This window comes from Tinamus guttatus, unplaced genomic scaffold (genome assembly GCF_059628265.1).
Source record: "Tinamus guttatus ecotype Peru unplaced genomic scaffold, ASM5962826v1 Tinamus_guttatus_pri_ptg000213l, whole genome shotgun sequence".
Lineage (NCBI taxonomy): Eukaryota > Metazoa > Chordata > Aves > Tinamiformes > Tinamidae > Tinamus > Tinamus guttatus.
The window spans coordinates 3919252-3935839 of record NW_028288747.1 but is presented as its reverse complement, the minus strand read 5'-3'; the positions used below and the strand labels follow the sequence as shown (position 1 = coordinate 3935839).

Here is a 16588-nt window from a genome sequence, read left to right as displayed (position 1 = left end):
TTATAATTCTGTTGAGAGGGAGCAAACTGGGGCCAGCTGTGTTCCAACTGGAGCCATCAGCAAAAACTCTCCTGACTTGGATAGGAAAAGATGAGCCTCAAATACCTACAGTGAGTGAAAGATGGTTCTTTTTTTTTCCTCTGTCCTTTAACCATTTGCCTACTCCACACCTTTCCACGTTTTGTGAGCCAGAGGAGGAACAGGCCAAAGTGGCTTCTTGCTCCTGTAAACAATTCGATTATCCCAAGCTGAGAATCCCAGGGGGGAAGATCCACAAGGTTGACTGCGACTAGCCAGTGGTTACTGTCCACAGCACAGAGGAAACTGCACACTCGCAAGAAGCAACTTGATAGCAGTGCCCAGTGGCAAAATCGGGGAAAGAAACAAGATTTCCTGCCTTTCTCAAGACTTCTCCCTTCCCAGCAACGTGCCCACATCACATCCATATGAAACCTGCCCCACTGCGCTCACAGATGTCTCCTTCTGCTCTCCCGTCTCCGGGAAATAGGAGCAAGAAGGAAAAAAAAAAAAAAGTGGTTTAGAGACTGCATCATTTAAAATACTGCATGACAGCAGTGGTGTTCTTTAAGATTATGTAGTGCTTTAATAATTCAAAGGCAGAAACTGTCTGGACACTGAATCATCAGACATGTACATCTTCTGCATCTCAGGAGAGTCTGCCCTGCCATCCACGGAGCTTCCAGACAGGAGAGCGTCTCGCCTGCTGCTCGGGAAGAACGCCGACCTAGGGTGAACTCCGCTAGTGCCGGCGCAGCGAGCGCGCACGGACCGTTCGGAGGTGCAAGTCACAGGGACTTGCCAGCTTCTAGAGAACTGCTTGCTCACTTCCAAAGTGCCTTTTTTCAGCAGAAAGAATGTGTTCTACACCGACATTTTCAAAATGTTTTAAAAAAAAGCCAAAAATATTAACTATCTTAATAATTTTCAGGGAGAAAAAAAAAGTTTCAGTCAAATCTGCATAAACGAATGTTCAATGTTTTCTTCAGCCACATTTGTACTGATAAGAGGGTCTAGCTGCCAAGCACAGGAAAAGAGGTTACATCCATCGCTGTTATACTGGATTCCAAAGATTTATATTTAGTGTATGGGACTTAGACCATGGTCAATAAATGTCATTTAGGGCTGTAAAAAACATCTCATGGTTTAATTTTAAGTTAGAATAATGGAAGCATGTGCAGAAGAACTCTCTTGATTAAAAAAAAAAAAAGATAAATCACCAAGGCACAAACAAGATGTGCTTTATCACTACAAACTTTTTCAATAAAATAAATCTATGAAAAATAAATCTGAAGTAGTATTTAAATGGTGTTAAATCTGTTAAAATGATTTTCTCCTGAGCTGATGCTGAGGCTTAACAAGGGATAAAGGAAGTATTCCGATTGGCTCATGAAATACTAGTTAAGGATGTGGAGTGGTTGCTATGTGATGTTATAAATAATTAGCATACCTTATTTCAGATGGAGCCGTGGCCCAGATTTGTGCCTGCACAATGGCTCAGCAAACTGAAGGGCTAGGCTGCAAGTGCAAGATCCTGCACTGAGCAAAGAGGTTTATTATTCTTAGGCAGTTAGAAAATGGCATCCGGGGGTCTTAGGAAATTTACACATGGCACGAAACTCAGTGCAGCATCTGTCGGTTAAAGCATGAACACCACAGACAGGGACATGTTGCTACGGGGCGAGATGTGCAGGGAGGTTATTTGACAATGATAAATATGACTCCATCGGTAACACTCTCCTCTCTGAGCATCGGAATGCAAATAGGGAAAATAAACTATCAACATATGGGAGGGTAGGAGATATCTGCAAGTGGCCACACACAACAAGAGGGCTCCAAAAGCCACAAGCTGATTTATGCGAGAGCTTGGACAGACAAGTGGTAACATCACTCAGCACAAGGAGAGGTTCTGTTTATTGGAAAGAGGCAAGACGTGCGAGCAACGATCGCAGGCACGTGCAGGCTCACTGTGCCCACTATGGCATGGCCAGGGGAGGAAGGCATCTTCTAGGGAGGGGAAAAAGAATCCGACCACAAAGGATGGATTTTTTCTTTTTTTTTTTATCCCTCATTTTTTTGGACATTTGGGGAGGTGAAGTAGGAAACACAAGGCTCGCCCTTTCTTCATTTCAGATTTGAGAAATACACATGTTCACATCTAGAGGAAAGAAAAAAAAAGCAGCAAGAGACTGTGTGCTAAGTTGCCTCAGGCTCCTTGTGAGCACAGTCTACAAAATAATCCAGCCTGTTGAATTTTTTTTTTTTTGATGTATGTTTCTGTCCAGCAGGAACAGCACAAAACACAAAGCCAGCAGATAACCACATTCCCAGGAAGCCCAAGGGATGCTATCAATAAATTATAATTTCCAGCACACAACAATGCTTTTATTAAACAAGTTGATAGCATCATTGGAAAAATATTTGCAATCTGTGGAACCCTTCTTGTGTATAGCAATGCCAAAAACATAATTGGGAAAAAATCACAAAAATGAATTGAACTAAAATTACAATTTTCAACTTTGCTTTCTTTACATACTATCCAACATGCATAAGTATTTCTAAAATATGCAAAGGATACTGAATCCCTCCCTCCCCCCAAAATCAACAAATAAACAAAGCCACAAATGGGAACAGAATGACAGTATTTGCAAAATACGCTTGCAGTACTTCTTTCTGATATGCCCTTTTCAGATATCAGTCAGAACAGTTTAATGCAAAAACCAGCTCAGGATTTAAAATTATATTTTAGGATCTCAGAACTTTGCAGCAGCTACGGAAAAAAACAGGTATCCTTCAATACCCTAAGACCCTCATGCTCTAAAATTTACAGCCAGAAAATTCAAGACATCAAAACACAGCTAGAAGAGGCTGTCTAGATGAGGCATTTGCACCATTAGTTTTCTTTCTGAAGATTTTGTAATGAACTTTTACAGCCGTAGCAGGTGGCACATGAGAGACGTTTCTTAGCCAGCTTACAGAGGTGCAAACTAAGGCACTGACTGGTCACACACATTGCCCAGGGTCCCATGAAGCCCAGGTGGCTCCTCCAGGCAGTGAGCCTCTGCCCACAGCTTTTACACCACACTTTTACACGACTCGCACTCAGCTGCCTCTGCAGGAGCTGTTTGGCGTGATTCACCAACTCCAGCAGCATATTCATGAATACATTCTTCATGCAGGCTTCCATCTTTAATTCAAAACATTTCCATTTTACTATTTGATATTAGCAAATGCCAGCAAGAAAATTTCTGAACAAAACACAATGTTTATAAACACAGCAAGTGCATCTCTGGCTCTCCAAACCTTTTATTCATGGAGAAAAAAAAAATAAAGGATTTCATGCAATGGGCAGAAGTAGCAGTAAAGCCAGAGCTGTGCCCAAGAAGTCTTCGATAGCCTTTTAAAACCAGGTTAACAACCACCACTCAGTTTAAATACCACCTTCCAACACCCCCCGAGGTAAGGAAAAAAAAAAAAAAAAAAAAGAGACAGACACATTATCATCACTGGATAGTCTGTCTACATGATTTGGAGGAAGATAAAGTACATGGGAAACATGCTCTACACAGAGACCTCCATGCGATTATCCCTATGGAGAGTGAACAAGAGCATCTGCAGTGGCTGAAGTCCACAGAGCTCTTACTGGGTAGCTTCAAATCAGCTTGGAACAAGTCTGCTCTGGCTATGACACATGCTTTGTTCTCCATAAATATTAAAGAAAGTCAGTACTTTTGACTGTAGCGTTAAAGAAGGTATTTTTGTGAGAAATATCAGAGGCAAACTTGTTCTGATATCCATTTGAAGAAAACAAAAGAATATAGTTTGTGGTTTAGTACCTCGAGACTTTTTTTTTTAGTATTTACATGATGCCAGGAATTGACCCTGCAAAACGGATCTCACACAAATAGCCCTAACAAAGTGAACTTGATTCATTCTACATAATAGAATAGAATACAGAGAAAGGTTATAAAACTAGAACCTTAACGCCTCCTTTACTTCTGTATTGCATCTCAGGATTAATCAATATTCCCATCCAGAACAGTGAAGAAAAATGGACTAACAAATATCAAAATTTCCTATTTTAAAAGAAACAAAGAGTGACGAGCAACCCCTTGTTTTGGGAGTAGATAAGCCCATCTCATCAATGCTTTGTTAATGCACAGTTACCTGGGAAGCAAGTTGTTAGGTGCTCCATTAGTGCTTCTTGCGTGACTTGTTTTCGGGCAGAGTTCATGGCTGAGATGGCCAGGCAAAGGATTTCCCCAAGTGGAATGAACTGTGACTGACTGATGGGAGACATGCTGATTGGTGATACATCACCTGTAGAGAGACACCAGACACGCAGTGAAGCCTTTGGCTTAAAAAACACCGCTCACAGAACAGCTTTGTAGAGACGTAACCAGGAGATGATGCGCACAGCTCGGTACTCTTTACCGTGTTCTTGGAATAAAAGCCTTATAATAAGAGCCACCCAGCATCTTATTTCAAAACTCAGAAAGATGTGGTGAACACTAGAAAGCTAAAAATACATTATAACACAGACATAATTTCTCAAAGGATGCTGTAACAGAATAGCAAAAATGCCTCCAAGTTGGCATTTATTGGCTGCAAAACCTCATGCTTGAATGTCCTATGAGGTAACTGTATAAACAAAAGGGTTACATACATTTTTCTGGACAGACATTTTATTGTCCTTTCAAAGGCGAGCACTTATGGCTCACGAAACCACTTCCAATTGAGACATTATTTCTTAGTAGTGTAAAAAAAAATCAGACAAAATATGTTAAAAGTGTTAAAGAATCACATTTTCATTCATGTAACAGAGAGGAACATACACTGTTTAGAGGCATAAATGCATCAAACATGCAAAGACTGATACCATGAACTGATCCCTCCTGAATCTACACATTCAATGTCTTTGCATTGACTTTTTTTTTCCCCCCTCCTCTTAAATAAAGAGGAGACTTAATGGCTTGGGCATGCCCTCAAAATTATGAGGTAACTTTACTCAAATATTCTTTTCTCATGTTGCTTTTAAAAACCCTTCATCAACTCATACTTTAAAAGTGTCAGGCTATGAAGCCTTTTTCTGGTCAAACAGCAGCCCAGGATTAAGTTTTAACCAAGTGGTTTTGAAATCTCAAGAACTTCACCGTATTTCTGCTGCAGCTGAGCATACTTTATGATCAGAAATCAAATCACTGGGAGTCAATTCAAACTCAAACTTTTCTCCACAATTTAGAGGATTATTATTGGCCCTATAAATTCTATGTTCTCACTATGTCTACTAAACAGGAACTGCAGTCTCCAACAGTGAGCATCAAAATCATTTAATTTTGCATTATACTCAGTGCTTTAGCTCCGCCACCAGTATTTTTTTAAACTGTGCTACTGTTTCACTTAAGACTTACAAGCAATATTTTTCCAGACCTGCTGTACACCTTGTTGTGCAGCAGTGACACCCATCACCCAAGATACAGCAAGGATCTGAACCATGCAGACCCTCCTCCTGCCTGACCATAGACCCAGAATGATGGTCTTAAAATACCATCTCTTCTGGACATCCTTCATTTACACGTGCCTGAAAAGCCACTGCCCCGTGTGCTTTATAGACAAGCAATGGCAATCTTGAAGTCTGCAGACAGCTCACAAGGAGACATGGTAACTTTTGCATGACACCAGCGCTAGCACCGTTTGTCCAACATCCCACGTGTTTTGCAAATGAAAAATGAACAAGAGTTATCACTGCTTACACAGAGTTGTACCTGAGATATGATATATAATCTATAACCAGCAAGACGGGTAAGTTTATCATGTCTGAATAGCAGGAACAGCAAAAAAAAAAGGAGGGGAGGCACTTTATTGTAGAGGGGGTTTCCTTAGTGATTGCTTTCATGTCTAAAAAGCACCCGAATGACCAGAGAGAATTATGCAGTTTAGCTAAGCAGTTTAAGAAATTCCTGTCCCAGAGGTTATTTCTGCCATGGGTGTCCCTGTGAGCACCGTAAATTTGATTCAGAGCCACGTGAAACAGATTGGCATAAATCACCTCCAGCAGAGGTGTAACCCGCCCAGGTTCCCTGGGCACTGCAACGGGCTGTCACGGCTCCCCAGTAGCTGTGAGGGCACCCACGTAAAGGGCTGCAATTTCCTGAAATGCTTTTGCAGGCTAACGGGCCAGAAAACACCCGGTCTCCACATTTGGCCCCTGCCAAGTGGGTTGTTCTAAGATTTCCAACAACCAGCGCTTATCCTTGACCCAACTCATCAGTGTGAAACACACACGGAGTATCCGTGACTTCATGTTAACACAAGCTCTAGCAAAGCGTGCTGGAGTTGCACTATGCCAGGATAAAATACGTGCTTGCTTGCAAATATTTGGGAACTTAACAACGGCTTAATTAATTATAAATAAGACCACAACTGTATATACATTTGTAATTAAAAAGATTGGGAATGCAAAGACCCACGGACAGCACACACGGTTGATGCGAGAGCTTTCCTTTCTGTTTTATTTGGGACTATCACCAGCTACTTTCCCACTGAAAATTTTCCTGCCTCCTTCATTGCACCAAGGCAATTCTTGCTTCACCTTTGCTGCTGCCAGAATTAATTCTGGAGCAAAGTAGACCTGCAGTTGCCAGTAAAATGTCTGCTGGAGATCACTGGTGAGCCTAACTCAGAGAAGCTGGCACGTCTGTAAAACCCTCAGCAGACCCAAAGCCCCTTACCTGGGGAGGCTCTAATTTGCCAAATTTTATCTCAAATATCCCTGGGCTCTGGGAAGCTACAAGTACTCTGTGGTTACAGCTTAGCGAACAAACTTCTTTGATGCCCAACACCAGAAAATACCTTGTGTTTACCATTTAATATGTTAACATCAATTATGTGCATAAATACTGTCAAGGGTTTTGAAGAGAAGGTTTAATACAACTTCTTTAGGAAAGATCTATTAAAAAAATCACATAAGCTTTTCTTAATTTTCCTTTTTTTTTCTTTCCTGGAAGACCACATCACTGACATAAAGGATCCAACATATGGCTCCTGTTAGCTCTGACTGATGCTTGTTTCAAGCAGCTTTCTTTTGAAATCAAATTACTATCCTTGACTTTTGTATATTTGTGTTCCCAATTAAAATAAAACTGGAGTCCAGAAAGCATTTTCACCAATTGACTGTATGTTTTGTTTAAATACCATGTTCCTTCTGTCTATCTACCTATTTCAATTCTGTTTCTGCAGTCTTTCCAGACTATTCTTCACAGATTTTTTCTTAACGTTTTCTGTACTTTTTTTTTAAAGGTATTTAACTTTTGGATTGAATGGGATCTTTCCTCATTTTTACCATGGTGATTTCTAGTTCTACTATAAGAGGAAAAATAATTACTTAAAACATTAAGTAACAAACAAAATAAATGCTTATGTCTTAAATAGCACATTTTTTTTCAGTGGATTTCAAAGTACTTGGGAAAACTGGGCAACCATCGCTATCCTTAACATATAGATGAGAAAGTAAGAGAACCAGTAACAGAGTTAGGAGTGAAAAATCACACGTTGGAAACCTGCACTAGCAAGGCCACGTACTATGCCAGTATGTTCAGTATTTCTATTTTCTGAAAGTATGGGTACCACATCAGTACCATCCTGGAAAAAAATTAGGTTCTGCATCACGTGGCAGTGATTAAACTACCAACTACATACCAATGACTGACTTCTTCTTAGTGGCTCTGTTCTTGAAAAGAAGCAACCTGGAAGTCAAGTGTCCCATGTCATGAAGTTTTCATTAAGATGGTTTAAAAAAAAATGCCTTATAAGTAGGACCAATTCAATACAGTTACTGTGAAGGAAAATTAAGGAAATTACACTATGTCCACAGACTATCAGTGTTTCAGTGCACATTGGAATTTTTATGTTATTTCCTTGAACACAGGGAAGAGCCCCTCTGATTATGCTCCTCATCCTGTTAAACATAAGAAGCCAAAATCCTGGTTCTCTTCTCCATTCTGTCACTCAATACCTTTTTAACCTTTTGTCTCCTATAAATGAAGACAAACTTAAATCATTATTTTTAGCCTGGTTTTCGAGGAAATGGGGGTGTGCAAACACAGTCTTTGTGTATGCCTTTGTCTTTCTTTTCCATATCCTTGACTAACTTTTGAGCCTCCTCCCTTAAATTGAGAGAGGGCAGATACCTCAGAGATCCAAGATTTGCTACAAGCTTTGTGAAAACAGGCATCTGGACATAAGAAAGCAGAGCTATTAGTCCCTGCACTGAGGGAAGAAGCTAGAGAGGTTGTGTCTCACTAGACAACAGAGAGTCTACAACGAGTGTTTGCTATGCATACACAGCGAGCTTAGGGCACTGCCACGTTCTAGTAGCAGTAAGACAACCCAGTCCAAAATACTAGCTAAAGGAATATCAGGCTTCACTAGTTTTACTGCTTACAAGGCTACCATGTTATTCAGGAAACATCAAACTGTACTTCAGTAAGTTCATGGCACCACATGATTACAGCGATGGTTGCAACAGAAATCCCCTACATACATTTTCATGCCAACAGCCTGTTATGTTCAACATAAAATTATGATTTCACTCTGGGAAGAGCAGCTTGTTTTGTGTAATGGAGAAGGCTCCTCTTCAAACAAAAGGTAGCTAACAAAGCCAAAATTACCAGTAAGGGACAAAAAGGGGCTCCTCGACATAGAATATTTTCTCTTTTTCAAAAAAAAAAAAATCAAATGAAAAACCTTTTTCATGAAAGACATATTTTCAGAATGACTTAAAGGATAGGCAGATGTTGAAGAAGCTACACATCTGGCCTGGATTGCATATTGCCCCCTTTTTCCCCTTTCCCCCAACACAACTGAATCACCCTAATCACAGAACACTTATACTGATGCAGAAAAATAAAATCTTTCATAACTCATAACAATGATACGTAATTGCCATTTTAAGTCGGACAATGTTTTCATCTGATTAAAAAACAGGAGAGAACAGGAAGAACATGCAGATTTCTGTGGTATTGCCCAGATCACTCTGAAATACCTTGGCTTCACATTAGCATACTAATAGAGAAAGGGACACGTTTTACTGGCCAAATCTGAAATACACATAATGAGAAAGTGTGCTGCTTGTATAGTTCCAGCCAAGCACAATTTTCAGCCATGGCTAAACACTCCCTTTAAATCACATTTCCTGGCATATTTTACAAACAAAGCTGCGAGTTCTGTTTACTGGACTATTACATATATCAGAAAACTGGTAGCATAAAGAACAAAATGCATTAAAGATTTGACCATATATCCATGTTTTAGAGCAGCTTATGACAAGGATTCCTTTCATTATAAAATAAAACAACAATCCCTGCACCTGTAATCAGTCTTGCAGAACGACAGCGCAGCCCTGAAAGGTTTAAGAAGTGCAGTAACATGCACTATCTCACCAACAAGCTCCCCTGCACCTCTGAAAGACATGCACAATAAGAACATACCTTCGCCTGCAGATACAGACCACGAACCCTGGAAAATTGTGACCCCTCCAGCCTGAAGAAAACAGTCTTAAAAACGACCAGCCATATGACAGTTGCCTTTGAAAATGCTTGAGACAATTGTCTGGAGCTTCAATACTAAACTTTACTCCAGCCATGGAAATTGATCTTTTCAATCATTTGGACCCAGCAAAAAACATGAACCCCAGGTACCACATGCCAAATGCCTGTTACTTTTGGAAAGTGCTGACCTACTCACAGTCACCAGATTTGTCTTACATGGATTCATCCTGTGTACTTGCTGTGACTTTTATTTCCTTCTCTTTGTTCACGTCCCGTGGCCAGCTGCCTCCTGATCCAAAGTGATATCCCAGCACGAATTAAGACTACGATCATAAAAAGTTTCTGCTGGAGCATGGAACTATCCCAGAGAGGATTCAGCTGGGGAGATTTTGATGATATCCCTGGGAGGTGGGAGGGTAGGATTATTTTTTAATATATTGTGTACCTTAGGATGTTTATCCTCAAAAAATATTTTTCAAATGTGCATTTTAATAAATGACAATGTTTACATTCCTGGCACACAATATGTTAAAAAAGGGGGACTTACCTGAACCCCTATGGTGTGGTTCCATGCTCCAGTACAACATCCAGAGTAGCTGGGAGGTAACAACAGCGTGCATATTAGGGCTTTATATCACTGTGGAAGCTGGCTGGCTGCAGCAGAGATCAATGCCACAGGACCTGAAAGAAGGAAAACAAAGCATGCTTTTAGGCAGTAATATGCTGAATGCCTACCTCCTAAAGCAGGAAATAGAGGCTTTCAAAAAAAAATAAATAAAGAGAGATAAATCAATACCTATGCAGATCCTCTGTAAGACACCTAAATCTCACACAATAAGAGAAACAAATGGTTAAGGAATGACAGGGAAGGTGGAGGCAGAGAATCTAAAGGGCACTACAAATATAACTCCCACGCAGTGTTTTGAAAACATCTCTCTCCTTTTGCCCTATTTTCACAGAACAGCTGGAATCTCATGCTAATACCACCCCGTATTCCGAAGGCACTCACAGTCGTAGCAAAGCACCTCTCCACTGCAATGCCTCAGGATTCTGCAGTGTCACTCCTCTTCTGCCTGGTTCTCTGCAAAGTGAAGTCATAGGAATGGCTCAGCCAACCTGACTCTCACTACCCTGCCCAGAATCCTTTGTGAACTGAAATGAGTCATCGCTCCGCGAAAATCTACAGTGTGATGTTCCAGGTTTCTCCGTGCGCCTGCACTGGCTTCTTTGTCTTTGAAACGGAGTGCCTCTGCTCCTGGAACGGTGCCCAGCTGCACTGTGCAGGATAACAAGCCAGTCGCCTCATTAAGTGGACAAGAAAGCTATTTACATGCATTAGCACAGAGAAGTTAAAGCTTCAACCTCCAGTCACAAGAAAAAAATTACCCCTAACAAATCTTTTAGATTTAACATGCCACCCCCAACACCATTTGCACAAAAGCAGATGCACACATGTGCACAAACACACACACAGTCACAGAGCAACAATTTCTTAAATTATTCAATATTTAGCGCAACACTTACCAGTTTTTACTCTACTGATAAAGAAAAAAGGATTAGCTCTCCTTTGTCAGTCCCGGGGAACGCTGCAGACCAGCACATAACAGACAGCTCTACTGTACGCTGCATCAAAGTTGTGCTGCTGCAAACTGTTTATCAAAAAAAAAAATTAAAAGCAGTGGACAAGTTCTTGCAAGCTCATTTTTTTTTCATCATCTCATTCACTATTTGGGCTCACAACAAAGCGAGCCCTGAAACCATGCCAGGCAGAAAATGTCAAACTGCTCCAAGTGCTGAGAGCCAGCGGAGCCACTCCAGCTTCTGCTGCTTCTGACAAAGAAGGTAATGTTCAGAATGAGGTCACTGTGTCAAGATCTCACCCTCAACGCTATATTTTGTTTGCAAGTTAAAGCACCCGAAAAACATGGAATAAATGATAGGGATAGTGTATGACGAGACATAAGCGGAAGGTTGCGTTTTGGATAAAAATTTTTAGTTGATTGGTAATTTTACTAGAAAAACATTTAGAATCGCCTTTACCACACAAAAAAATATATATTTCTAGTCATGATCTGTCACAAAGAGAAGATTGATGGTCAGAAAGGGAGGAATAAACAGAAAAGCAGTGCTGAGGCAGAGCTGCATTTCCACGGCTATTCTAAGCACGCTGAAATATTTTGAAGTAGAGCGGGCACACAGACCCGTAACGCCCAGTAACAGCGTATTTAGGACTCACCTACGCCCCAGAACACACCTTTACGCTAGGTTAAGGGAACGCACCAGGGCGAGGACGTGTAACGCCGCGCTGAGCCCGGAGGCGTCAATGCCCACGGCACCGCGCTGCCACACGCAGCCTCCCCGCTGCCGCAGCTCCAAGGAGCCAAAGCCGCCAAGCCTAGGCCCAAGCAAGTGCTCTGGGAGGAGAAATGTCTGAACTACACACGGAACAAACACAGCATTTGTGTTTCCTGGTCTACGCCAATACAGCCAAGCCATGCTGTAAGCAGGCTAATTTTCAGCGGTGAGGTAAACCATTTGCTTCACTACACCTCTAGTCACACGGCAGCCAAGGCCTTCGCATTAAAGCTGGGGCTTTGCTCTGTGCACAGTCACCAATTTCCGCCTTCCCCCGAAACCCTTATTCCAGGAAATCTTCATTCAACGCTAGGAGAGTTTTGCCCACCCAAGGGCTGTGGGATCTGCCACAAACTTCGAATGAATCCAGCTTGGCATTTGAGATGTTTAGGTCGCCAGGATCCTCCTGCAGAAACTTTGTCCGCTAAGCCCACACCTGCTTTAGAACAACAAAAACGATTCTGAGAAGAAAATCTTCCGTGGGCTCAAAAGAGAAGTACAGCGGGCACCTGCTGCAACAGAAAGCAAGCAGCACTCCAAGCTGCTCTGCTTGCTCCAGACAGCACGCAGAAACATTCACACACACACACGGCAATTCTTGCAAGAGCACTATTGCCAAAGTGAAAATACAGACACAAGAACGACCAAGCTACAAGCACGACTCTTGTAGGTAAGAAGCATTAAATATATCTGGAATGTACTGAGCGTGCAGATGTGTTGTAGCACGCTTTCATTCAAGTTCATCGCTTCAGAGCAGAAATATTACATAGACCTTTAATCAGTGTTAAGAAAGAAGTGCCAGATACCTCAAGCATGAGGAGAAAGGAAAGGGCAAGGAAAGAACAGGATCACAAACTGTAAAGGAGAACTGAAAGCACTGAAGCTGATGGATAAACCTGAAGAAAACAGAATAAGAAACATCAGAAAGACACAAACTGATGCTCGTATTTCTTTAGGAACTCTGCTCCTACTAAAAAATCTGAAATATTGGCTAATAATGATTAACCGGCAGTACACTACTAAACTTCACTTAGCTTACCTGAACAAATCTCTTAGTCTTTTAAGAACTCATTTAAGAAAACACAAGAGAATTTGATTAAGTTATTAATGCAGCGATATCCAAAAAAGTAATGTCCACCTGGCTTTGTGGTAATGTTGTCCAGGAATTTAAATCCTCTTTTTCTCCCTCCTGCTGCTTACACCCCAATGCTTTTGCAGGGGACATGCTTCAGATCTCCTCTCACCAGCTTGAAGGAAGCACATTCTTTCAGTCTTACAGGTTTGTCTCTCCTATTCCTGTTATCTTTCTAAAGGATTTATCTACATTTATGCTAACTTAGAAATTTTTTTTCTTTAAAAAGAGGATCAACCAGAATTTTGCTCCACATTCTAGTAATCTAGGTAGTGCCTCACCTGTGTCAGATAAAAGGAAACCAAGGAAACTTTCTTTTTTTTTTTTTTTGGAATATCCTGCCTTATATACAGTAAGAATTAAAATGACCTTTTTCAGAGTTGTGCTTCCTACATTGGTAACTCACAGTTATCCTACAATTGAATAATACATTCCAAATATACTTTCCAAATATCTTTTATCTGTTCTTTGCAACTGATGAATTTGAATAAAAATACTTGAGTTTGCCTCCTAAAAACATAAACTTGCTTGTTACAATTTAACAGTTTATTTTTTTTTATTTTCTGCTCTTCTAATTTGATATCCATTTTTTAAGCATCTCCAGTTCACCAAATCCTGAAAAGTCATAGAAACTAAAATGGAAAAAAAAAAGCAATATTTAAAATCTTACCTAACACAGGACAAAAAAGAAAACCCAGCACTACACTCAGAACAGTATTTGAATGAACCCACTAGTTTTAACAGCAAAAATAAAACAATCCACAAAATAAACAAACAAAAGAAATCCCAAACAGCCGAAACAATTATCTTTTCAAATGGGATAACAAAGGCTCCTTTAAACTGAGGATTGAGATATTTTAAATATCAGAGATTTCAGAGAAGAATTCTCTGTTACATTCAGTAGCTATGACTGGGGAGTGAGGGGAGATTTTTCATGGAAATCATTAACAACAGTTAAGGCAATTAAATTAAAGTTGAAACAACAGTGTCAGGAACCTCAAAAAGAAAAAACAGAAAGATGGAAGCACTAAAAAAAATCAGACACTAGAGAAGATCAGGCAAGAGATACAGTGAGCAGGTGATAAACAAAGGAAAAAAAACAATTACAAGAAATGCTTTCCTTTGGGGTGGGAATTTTATAGAACACCCTCGCAGACACCCTGCTTTCCGCACACAACGGGGCTGTTGAAACCCAGCAGTCTGTGTCAGCCGCGCGCCCTTCGCTCCCCGCGCCGCTTCCCCCGCACTGGAGCCAGAACAGGCTTCCAGCAGGGCCGGGGATGCTGCGGGAAGGGGCGAGCGGGAGAGTCGGCAGCTAAAATTCCTGAAAGGCGAAGAGTGACCTGGAGTGATTAGCGATACGGCCCAACGGCACAGCACACCCGCTCCCAATTACACTGAGTGCTGCAACCACGCAAGCATTTTCACCTCAAAGACCACGTTGCAGTGGTTACTGCTTTTCAAACAAATAGTGATGACTGGTGGATAACTTCAGTTTAAAATAAGAGTCTGCAACACTGAACACAAGTCCCAGGGTACTGCGGCAGCCTTTAACAGCCCAGTTTTTCCTGGCTAGGAGAGGACTGATGAAAAGGCCAGGCATGGAGTCAATTAAAATAGTGCCAAAGTGGTTTTAAAAAAGAAAAGGTTAGACACTCCAAAGACTTAGCAGTTGAGAGTTTATTGGGTCATTCTTTTTCCTTGTGGTAGAAGCACAGTTTTCATTACGGCTGAAACAGATTCAAGAAGAAAACCAAGGGATACTTCAATGCTTAGGAAATCAACATATCTGGCATCCCAACACACCAAACAGCTACATCAGGATGTTCTGCCCCTATGTTCTTCCTAAAGGATGCAGAGGCCTCTGCGTCCCACAGTGTCTCGCAACACATTCACGCTCCTTCCTTGGGTCTCCCCAGCACGGAGGATCCGCGGCAAAGGCCACAGCCGCACAGGTCAGCAGCTCACCTCATCCTTGGGCTCCGTGACGCTGGTCAAGCACACAGACCGGGGGTTAATACTGTTTCTTAAAAGGAAATGTCCTTGTTCTGGACAGAGAACAGTTCCATTCTGAGATCCTCAAGGGCTGGCACATGTCTACATTTCATCCAAGCAGCAGGATGCAGCAGTCCAAACCTGCTCCCCAGAGTAAATGGCAGTACCTGGCAGCAGGAGCTTCCACAGCTTAACTGCTGTCTAGATTAAATGTATTTCTTCCTGCTCATTTCATATGTTTTTTGCTTCTTAACTTTATTAAGCACTCATTTTATTATGGGAAACAGTAAACCAGAACCTTCAACAGGCATTTTATTACTGTAAGAGTAACATACCCTTCCCTCCTGCTCTTCTTTTTTTAAAGCTTAATTTCAGGAATCTGAAGATCTCCCTGCACATCAGCTATATGACTAAATATGGCATTCCAAACAATACTGACATAATCCGTTTTGTAGACACACATGACTTCTTACGTATCTCCCAACTTGCACAGTAATATGTTTACAGCCTTGCTCACCACCACCCACTCCTTGCAGCCTGCTCACCATTCCGTCCCAGCGATGTGCAGATCATACTCCTAAAAAAGCAATGAACCTAATGCATTCAAGGGTGATTTTTTTAGTGAAATTGCATTGACTTACACTATGTTTCCGACATCACTATTTTGCAAAATTACTCAGCTGTTTCTAGCTGTTGCTGGAGCTTCCTGAAGTCATTTCTGGCAGACTTAACGAAACTAAATACAGGGTTAGTCCTTTGTAATCCATTCCATCTTCTAACGTCATTATTAAAAACCAAACAAATGCCACTGACCCTTGCTGCACAGACTACAGGTAACCCTTTCCAGGGACCAGAAGGGGCCTTTCTTCCTTCTCCTCTGCACCCTAAATTGGGCTTGGCAAGACCTCTCCCTTGGACTTTCGTCAAGCACTACTGCATTTATAGGGCAGTAGCTTGGAACAGTCCTTGTGCTCCCCAAACATTGCTATGACCCAGTTCTCTGAAAGATGAGAGTGCATAAAAATAGTTCAGTTTGGAAACACCTAACTTAGGGTATGGACTAGATTTCTGCGATACTGACGATGATCTCAACTTACTAACTTGAAGAAACCAAAAGGCTAGGAAAAGGAAACGTTTGGGGTGATTTCTTAAACCACAAGTTTGGCAAATACCCATTTGGGTACCAGGAGAAAAAGCACGCATAACAAGATTTTGAGATCAAAGCGTAAGAAATATATAAACCCAAGCTCTGAATAAGTACATTTTATGCCACAGCATTTTCTTAACACACATTAAACCAATGAAAAAAGTATTCCTGTCATTCCTTATTTTGGACCGTAAGAAAAAAAGGGCTTACAGCTACTGCCATATTCTTTCAATGAGCTGTACCCACAGGCAGCATTTTAACTCACTCGGGCCTTATGTGCCCAAGGGCACGTGGCTCCTATTTAGGAGGGTAAAAAGTTCCTGTGTCACAGGCCAAGCCTGACAAAGCTCTGTGCTTCAAAAGCACTTCTGAGCAGCAGCAAACACTGCATCC

General features: G+C 41.3%; 1 protein-coding gene across 3 annotated transcripts in view; it reads right to left on the bottom strand.

The window, feature by feature from the left end:
* The window catches only part of STOX2 (storkhead box 2), a 67604-nt gene that overhangs the window by 13654 nt on the left and 37362 nt on the right, over nucleotides 1–16588 (bottom strand). The window contains exons 1-2 of one of the 3 annotated variants that reach the window (XM_010223399.2): nucleotides 10576–10666; nucleotides 4186–4338 (exon numbers count right to left, since the gene is read on the bottom strand). In XM_010223399.2, the coding sequence (XP_010221701.2) occupies nucleotides 4186–4318 (133 nt within the window). In that variant the 5' untranslated portion in view covers nucleotides 4319–4338; nucleotides 10576–10666. Of the gene's footprint in view, nucleotides 1–4185; nucleotides 4339–10575; nucleotides 10667–16588 lie in introns of those variants that run through there. The other 2 variants (XM_088524638.1, XM_088524637.1) reach the window with 2 other exon arrangements.